Raw genomic sequence first — 9,560 nt, forward strand, 5'->3', positions numbered from 1 at the left:
TTGAGAAAACAAATGAAACTAACTCGTTATCACGGGAAAACGGAGGAAATAAAATGTATGAATGCATGACCCTTTAGGGCTTCCATACTTTAGGGCTTCCGTACAAAAGAAATTAATAGAAATGGAAATAAATGTCTAAAGATGCATTGCAGATGACCATGGTCACTGTCATGGTCAGTCCTTTCAGTGTTTCAGTTTCATTTCATGCTTGAGCTGGTGAATTTCAATCAAGATCTTTCTCGACTGATTAGAATTTCGTCCTCTTTAATTACAGTCGCCATGATGAAAACGACCCAACGATGACTGTACCCGGAAGTGTTTGTGCGCGGCGGCTCCTTTAAGACGCGGGCGGCAGCGTATTCGTTGCCAGGACGACAGGAACTGACAAAACTCTCCGTCTCCGGCAGCAGCAGTGTGGGAGTATCCAAACTCTGTGCAGCGAGAACTAACTATCACCTGAGCAAACATCAACAGACCCTGAGCAGTCCGGTTAAACACTGTTTTTAAGGCCAAACGTGGAGTTAAAGACGAATCTTCTTCTTCTTCTCGACCGACAGCGACTGACTGAGCAGTGAGCAACGGAGCCGTCTGACCACAAGTCCAGACGGGGACGCGTGTGAGCGTCCAGATCAGCTTCAAGACAGTTTCATTTCCATCAAACGGAAAGTATCTCTCCGCAGTTTATTCTGCAGCTGTGTGCTCTTGCTACCAGCTGTTCCAACACCTGTTTCCCGGACATTTTTAACGCCGCAGAGGACCAATCAAAGAGTATGGTGATGCTCTCTGCATGAGCTGCACAACCAACTGTCAGGGAAAATGAGCAAAAAATATGAATCAGCAAACGTGTCTGAGGTGGAGGATCACATTTCTCTCAAGTATGAAATCAAGAAGAGACTTGGAAAAGGGGTGAGTGACTGTTTATCTTTTATTTTTGACTGGATTTAATAGAATTAGAGGTTAATTCACTCAAGCTGTAGGTCTTAAATCAGAACAAAACTCCTTCATGCACCTTTGACATGTATCCCTTCACTTAAAATGCTATATCAGCCTCCTCTGCACCTGTACATATTTAAGCCCACTCTGTACTTATGCCTGAAGAGAAATTCCTGTAATTATCCAGACTTAAGTTCCTCAGTGAATACCAGTGTTGTAAGCACTGGGGTTTATTTACTTTGGCAGGACAAACTCTTTCCTTGTGGATCAGCTGATGTGTGAGGACACTTATTCCCTCCAGAGTCCAAACCCTTTTGTTTTTCTCTAAGGTTGCCACAAGAATAGAAACAGCAGGGTTTCTTTCCATAGACTGTCCACAGAGACTCACAAATTGCTGCTGTGCTTCAAGTGGCCAGGTGGCAACTGCCACGTATCCCTGTCACATCAGCTACCTAGACATACCTGGGGCCGGGCTGAGACTCAGGTTACACAGCTGTTGAACCTGTTTGTAGGGGTGTCCTGTACAGTGATGCTTCAGGGAGGAAAGTCACTGCCATAAGTGGCTTTAAAGAGTCATATAAAGTGCTTTTACAGCTCTGAATAAACTGTTTTATTTTGAAACTCTCTGTGAATGCTCATCACTCTCTTCCTCTGGAGCCTGGGTATTGGCAGAGACAACAGCTGTAGAGTCAGTGTGAATCTGATCCTCCAGTGACAGGGCTACTCCTTGTGTGAGCTCTGATGCCTCACTGCTCCCTGCTCTGTTATGCTTGACTTCACCGCCTACATCAGCACCCTGACTCTTCCTCCAGCACAGTCGGGCCTGTAGCTACGATCGAGAACATGAAGGTCATGTCCGTACCTTTTATTTCTAGGAATATGGCGACCATAAGTGCAGTTTATACATTTTAATTAAAAGTTACACATAGTGGGTGGAGCTGCAACGATTAATGCAGAAGTTGTTAACTATTAAAACAATTGAAAATATAGACACAGTTCTATATTTAAAACTGTGTCCTTAAATTTGATGTTTTTGAAGTAGAGAACAATCAAGAGATACATGAGCAGAGCTGCAGTGATTAGTTGATAAATCGATTAGTTGATTAGTCGATCGAAAGAAAATACATTTACACCTGTTTTAATAATTGATGAATTGTCAGTTTTCACTTAAAATGTCAAACATTAGCTGTCAGTTCCAGCTTTTTAAATGTAAGGTTTTGCTGCTTTTCTTTGTCATTAAAATAGGAAATAAAGAAAGGTAAAGTAAAGGTAGCAACCTGAAGACGTCACTTTGGGCGCTGGGAAATTGTGATAAACATTTTTCCCAATGTTTTCCTTCACAAAGAAATCCACAGTCCAGCAGCTTTAAACAACTTAAACAACATCGTCCACAGGCTTGTATAGGCAACAGAGGGATATGGTGAAAGCCTCATTTTTCACATCATGTGACAATCTGCTTTCATAAGGCCAATAAAATATGATTAATACATTGCTACATATTTTTGCATAGAGCCCCTATAATCATTAAAATAATCTGCAGATTAATTAATCAATCTGTCTTTGAGAGCATCATGTAGAGAAACTCTTGGATATAACTGAGTATCTCAACATTTCTGGCTACATCAGTGTTTCCCCAATCTACTTTTCAACACTTTTTTCCCCCTATATGGTTGACATCTTAAAGTTCAAACTTTGTGAATGCTTGACTAAATGAAAGTCACCTGTTGCATGGAGATGACTGGATGTCACCAGTGTTTTTCCTGTGTGTCTCAGGCCTATGGCATTGTGTGGAAAGCAGTCGACAGACAAACAGGCGAGATTGTGGCTGTGAAGAAGATCTTTGATGCCTTCAGGAACAGGACAGATGCGCAGGTGTGTGCTTGCTGTGTGTGACAATAAAGTCTTGTAACCTTTTTACCTATATTCATCTTGACACATCATTTCTGCTGCTTATAATTCCCAATCTTTTTGGCATGTGACCCCTTAAAAAAGAATTCAACGGAAACATTTAAAGCAGCAAATCATGTTAAAAAAACAACAATTAAGGGATAAAAGTAATTGTGTTTGTGTGAACTCTCTCACCTGTTTCAATGGAGACGAGTTTGGCTAATGATTATATAGAACAGGAGGCCTGTGTGTGCCTCGTTTATGGCTGCATGTTGCTTGAAGAGAGTTGTAGAGTTCATATCCTAACTGTGATTTTCTTTCCTTTTGCAGCGGACATTCAGAGAAATTATGTTCCTCCAGGTAACAATAATAGATGTGTTTAACTTCAGTAAATGTCACACAACCATTCTCTTAGTTTATGTTTCAAAGACTGGGAGACTGAGTCCATCACCGACCCCTCACAGAAGTCCTCATAATCTACAAAATCAGGCCCACATACATCTAACAACACACTGCAGTGGTACTATGTTTTTGGTGCTTTTGCTAAATATTCAAAAGACTCTGCAGTGCATCAGTGTCAACATATCAAAGTGACTTTATTATCATCCTAAAGGAAAGTTGCTGTACACTCAGGTATTAAGCACACATAGGTCACAGATAACAATGTGCTTTATATCCTTATGCAACATTCTCCTGTTTCACTCTTTATTTACTGACCTAAATTCATGTGACCTTCAGCTGTGCCACTGCCCCCCTAATCAGCTGTTGTTATACATACAGCCACCGTTATGTAACCTGTGTTGAAACGTTCACTCTTGTTTACACAACGTTTACACGATGGCTGCCAGTAGCCAAACATCAGGATTTCTGTGTTTGTGTGGTTTCTGTTGTTAAAAACTCTCTTATTCTCTGTGCAGGAGTTTGGAGATCATCCCAACATTGTCAAACTTCTAAATGTCATCAGAGCGCAGAATGATAAAGACATTTACCTCATCTTTGAATTTATGGGTGAGTGTTGGATGTGGTCCTAGTGCTGCACACAGATCAGCACAGGGAAGAGTGGAGGGTACAGTGGTTCTTTGCAGTTTAACTTGGCACTGACAAGGCCAAGGTGTTTGTGTGTGTGTGTGTGTGTGTGTGTGTGTGTGTGTGTGTGTGTGTGTGTGTGTGTTCTGCTTCCCTTGGCTTGCTGCACTGTCTTACTGCTGAGTCCACAGTTTGACCTCCCCCTCGCTGCAGTCTAATCCATGACTGTAAAGCAGCATCCCAGCACAGACCTCCACTGTGACTCTCTGCCATTTAGTTTTTGAGATGTTGAAACTTTTGTGAATGTGATTATAGATGAGTGTGTTGAGCAACTCAATGCTAAAATCATGGTTGAAAATGCAATCCAGCTATTACAGTGACAGCATCATCATCATTTTTTGTTTTCTGTTTTATATCAGATACTGACTTGCATGCTGTGATAAAGAAAGGCACCCTACTGAAGGACATTCACAAACGTTATGTGATGTACCAGCTCCTCAAAGCCCTCAAATACCTGCATTCAGGAAATGTCATCCACAGAGACCAAAAGGTACGTCACAATATAGTGTTAGTCGTGAATTCATTTGTGTAGAGGGTTATATAAACATATCACAGGAACAAAATGAGCTCCTAGTTTAATCAAAAGATGGCACCATTATACCTTTACCTCCACTATATCACATATTAAAGGGTAAGTTCAACCGAAATCAGTCGGCCATTATTGTTGTTCAAACTGATTTGAAAAGACAATATTTACTTAAGAGTACGCTAACTATGAACTACTAAACTTCATCTGCATGTGGTTGAGGAGATCGTGGTTGATTTTTTTGTTGAATTTAGGTGTTGCTCGAAGTTCATTGTAACTTCACTGTTGGAATAAGGCATTTATTTATTGTAGCGCTGCAACTACCATTTATTTATTTTCAGTTTTTCTACTATTCCACCTCTTTTCACTCCTTGTGTAGTTTCTGTTTTCATACCTCAGTCCTAACCTCTCTGTAGATGAGTGAAAATCAAACTATTATTGTCCTTGTGAAGAATGTTTCTCTTGTCTGCGTTTCCCACAGCCGTCCAACGTACTGTTGGACACTGACTGTGTAGTCAAGCTGTGTGATTTCGGCTTGGCCAGGTCACTCAACCAGATCCAAGAGGACAGTGGGAATCCAGCACTGACGGAGTACGTGGCGACGCGGTGGTACAGAGCTCCCGAGATCCTGCTGGGATCCACGAGGTATCAACTGTGATAAGCATCTGTTGTCAGTATCTGTACCACAGCCTCTGCTTGTGCTTGGTCTTAAAGACAGTTGATTTAATAATTATCAGGATGGCATTTTACAAAATTTGCTATGAGTGTACCAGTCTGTTGAAAGACTACATCTTGTCCAAAGGTACACTAAAGGTGTGGACATGTGGAGTCTTGGCTGTATCCTGGGAGAGATGCTGCTGGGAAAAGCCCTGTTCCCCGGGACCTCCACCATCAACCAAGTAGAGAAGATCATGAGTGCCATACCACACCCCAGCCCAGAAGGTGGTTAAAGAACTCCAGATTCAAATCATTAAAAATCCTCACAGTTTACTTATAATGAGCAGCTTTCATTGCTGTGAATTAATTTAATGCAATTTAATTTACAGATATTCTCGCAATCAAGTCAGAATATGGATCCAGTGTTATTCAGAGGATGTTACTGAAGTAAGCAGATCTTCAACTCACACTGATTACTTTGTTTATATTTGAATGCAGAGTGTTCACAGTCTGATGGCCTCTTTCTGACCTCGTCACTCCTGGGACAGAGCTAGTTTAGGGTGTGATGATAACACATTTTTTCCCCTCCACTGGAAAGATCATTATCGGAGGTTGCAGGCGTCGGATGGGCTGATAACATGCTCAGGGAGATGAAGGAGTGATTATTGCACAGATGCAGTGACAAAGGAAAATCTCAACCTAAGCAAAGACAGCTTAAATAAACCACCTTGTTGAAAAGTGTGTGTTGGATACGTGTTGCAGAAAGTTATCAGATGAGTGAGCAGGGAGAGTCGAAAGCTCAAAGGCCCTACTGTATTTTGGATCTTTGGACAGGACAGTTTGTAAATAGATATCTGTCTGTACTTTCAAAGGAACAGTAAAAATTGTTGACAAACTTTCACTCTTCCTAATTAAATATTAACTCCTCTAATTTGACCTGATATTTTCCATCAAATCTCCAGTGTATACCTCACCTACATCCCACTGACTCCCATCCTCCACCAGCCTTTTTGTATTCAAAGGGGAACTCCACCGACTTCAAAGTGTGTTTACAGGTCACTCTGAATACAAAAAAGTTATTTAAAGCCCTTTGTGACTCCATGGGAAGCTGCACAAAGTCTGATAAATAGCTTCAAGTGGTGAAATCAGGAGGTGTGGAGTTAGAAAGAAGTAGCTTACCAGACCTGTGTAGCCTTCTCCTTATCGCTACTTGGGGCTAGTGGCTTAAGGCTACATTAGTCTCTACTAGCATAATATACCAGGTGTAGGGGCCAAGTTTGACAAGGTAGAGAAATGCATAGAATAAAAGTGCAACGTTAAATTGTTGGGGCATTCTTAAAAGGAGACATATTATATTTATTTTCAGGTTCATGACTTTGTTTGGGTTACTACAAAAATAGGTTTACATGCACAAGTGCCAAAAAACACATCAGTTTTTTCATTCTGTCCAGTGCTGCAGCGCTGTATTCCCCCTCTGTCTGAAAGGCTCTGTTTAAGCTCCTGCCTCTTTAAGGCCCCCCCCCCCCCCCCCCCCAATATGCAGTCCTTTCACATGCACAACAACATATATAAAACACTGAAGGGAAGGACATAAACAAAAAGCATAATATGTCTCCTTTAAAATATCGCTCTTCCTTCCTTCACCAGACCACAGGTGCCTTTGGAGGACCTTCTCCAGCCGCCTGTGCCTCCTGATGCCCTCGATCTGTTGAGAGGTTTGCTAGTGTTCAACCCAGACAAGCGGCTGACTGCTGAGCAAGCCCTCCAGCACCCATACGTAGCCAGGTATTAAAGATAAAGAATTCAGGTTGATTCAGGGATTAGTAGCTGTTATCTTTTTAGGATTTTCTCTTGTTTGCTTAGCTGAAAAGTTAAAATCAATAATTTCTTCTGTTTGCTGTGCTGTTGGTGTTAGATCAAGATTAGAGAGATCAATATTTGTAATCTTTATGTAGTAAGTATATATTAAGTATATTTCTCATAAAGTGCTATCATTGATCCATAACTGTGTTTTCTGTCCCTGGAGGTTTCACAGTCCAGCCAAGGAGCCAGCTCTTAACTATGATGTAGTCCTGCCTGTAGACGATGATGTACAGTTATCTGTGGTTCAGTACCGCAACAAACTCTATGAGGTACAAAATGAGTCATAAATGTTCAGAGGGCTGTTTAATTTTTACACTGTTAACCATATTACAAAGAAGTGAATTCTTCTTTACCTGCAGATGATGCTGGAGAGGAGGACTAATCAGGGGATGCTGAGGCTGATCCAGCCAAAGGATGGAGGCTGTGTCAGTAGTGGGGAGAAGCCGAAAGTGAAGGATATAGCAGAGAGAGACCAAGAGGCAGCAAATGGTGACCATGAGGGGAAAAGACAACATAAAAAAGCTGATGAGACAAGCCACGTGCCTTCGCATACAGGTGTCACCAAACCTGTGCCTGTGAATGTGTCAACCCCGCCTGCTGTGGAGAAGACAAGTCCAATCGCCAGTCCTGGTTTAGGAAAACTCACATATAACCCAATCACACATGTCCCAAGTAGGTGTGAGTTCTTGAAAGATTGCCTGTGTGTAGACATTTAACATTTGACTTCTTTGGTTAAATGAAAAGTGGCTTTGGTATAAACCATCTAATATTTCTAAAAGTATCAAAAGAACTAATGTTTTGGGATCAACACAGAAACGCAGGTATTGTATTGGCACTATTATCAAAAATGTACATAAATACCCAGCCCAGAGTTGCATGCCTTCACAGTACAGCTGCATTTATTTTACACAAATATTTCAAACATACACATTCCCTCAGGTAGAAAACACAGTCTCTTCTTTTCGTCATTCAGATGGTTTTGTTCGGAGTCCAGCTGGACCTCCTCATTACTACCACTCGACTGTAGCCAGCAGGAGACGAGAGGAGCAGACCAGTAATGGAAGTGCAACAACATCCCCAACAGAGGGCACCAACGCTAATGTAGTAAGCAACAGACCTCAATCCACTGACAGTACTGTTCAGTTTTGTTTTCTCTTGATGTGACGTAATCTTGTTCACTTTCATTTCAACCCTTTATTTTTGGCTACTTACTTTCTCTCCTACTCATGATCTTGCTGTTGCTCACCCAGCATCTTGTTCTTTCTTATTCCCACCTTCACAAGTCCATGGACCAGATTCTCCAGCGTGGTCGCTCAGCCCCTGTTACCCATAACCGTTCCTTCTCCTTGACCTTAAACCAAACCCAGAACAACCCTTTGGTTCGTAAGGATGAGCCATCCCTGTCTTCTGGGCTACATGTCACATCTGCACGCCTGGTCAGTCCACTGCACCCTAGGACATGCTAGAAATACTGTATATGGATATTTCAAAGCTTGGAAGCTCTAGTAAGATATAAATGTAATGGCTGCCGTGGCATGTCTAACTTTCCTTTTCTTCCCATGCAGAACCAGCGTTCAAATTCTCAGGTTCGTGAGGCTCGGCCAGTGCCACCGCAACGGTTCAGCAAGAAAGTGTTTCAGAGTAACTGTAATGTGGCAGCAGCAGGCGACCCTCGAGCTAAACTGGGCAGCTACTCGCAGGCTTACGGCACCATCAACAAGTCTGACCTGGACAATCTGCTTCAAAGCCGCCCTTAAAACCAGACACCACTGTCATTTCACCGGTTACGCAGGGGCCACATTTGTTTGAACACACAACAAGTTGCCTTGTACCAGGATGTTAGGCACTTGGCAAATAAACTTTAAGACTGTGAGGTTAGACACCTCTTGTAAACTGTGTAGATTTTACCCATTGTCTGTGACAATGAATACATATTTTTAAAAATCCAGTGTGACTTTATATGACATTTATCAAATTGTACTAACCGTTCATGAAAATATGTACATATTGCGTGTCATGTCTTTCACAAGTTTTTGCTCAACAGCATTCTCACAAGACTGGATCACTGGGCAAAGGGGGCAATTTCCCTGTGGCGCCAGACCTTCAGTGGCCCGAAAGGCCCATGTTATGTGCGTCAATAGGTGTGCACCAAATTAGAATCTTATCAGCTGAAATGGTAAATAAATATTTAGCTTTCACATGCTAAATATTCATTATATTACATTAAATGAAAGCTGACACTTTTATCCCAACTGACTTACAATAAGTGCATTTAACGTGGATACAACCCGACAAGAATCACGCAGGTACAGTTCATAATTGCCTCAACTACTACATTGATAGAGAAAAGGGTGGATTTTTTTGCTTTTGTATGTTATGTTTATTATCACAAATGGGTGCCCAATAATGCTTTCTGCCCATCACAGGGTTATACCAGCCAAGATTTTCATGTTCACAGCTAACGACCTCTAGGCTTAATGGTGTGTGTACATTAAGTCAGTTGGCTTCATATAGACATAGAATCACTGTAAAATATGCAAATAGCTGTTTGAACTGATTATATGCATATGCAATTATGTTTCATGTGAATACAGCAGCAATAAGCCAA

General features: G+C 41.6%; 1 protein-coding gene across 1 annotated transcript; it reads left to right on the forward strand.

Moving 5' to 3' along the window:
- The first annotated feature begins 359 nt into the window (after positions 1 to 359).
- Positions 360 to 9,560, forward strand: mapk15 (mitogen-activated protein kinase 15). The gene is made up of 14 exons (XM_084379856.1): positions 360 to 906; positions 2,707 to 2,805; positions 3,151 to 3,180; positions 3,738 to 3,828; positions 4,266 to 4,396; positions 4,914 to 5,077; positions 5,235 to 5,374; positions 5,479 to 5,536; positions 6,737 to 6,874; positions 7,116 to 7,221; positions 7,312 to 7,624; positions 7,926 to 8,056; positions 8,236 to 8,388; positions 8,518 to 9,560. Exons 1-14 carry the CDS (start codon positions 817 to 819, stop codon positions 8,707 to 8,709), a joined length of 1,836 nt encoding a protein of 611 aa, XP_084235982.1. The 5' UTR covers positions 360 to 816; the 3' UTR covers positions 8,710 to 9,560.

This window comes from Pagrus pagrus (genome assembly GCF_965226575.1).
Source record: "Pagrus pagrus genome assembly, chromosome: 17".
NCBI lineage: Eukaryota > Metazoa > Chordata > Actinopteri > Spariformes > Sparidae > Pagrus > Pagrus pagrus.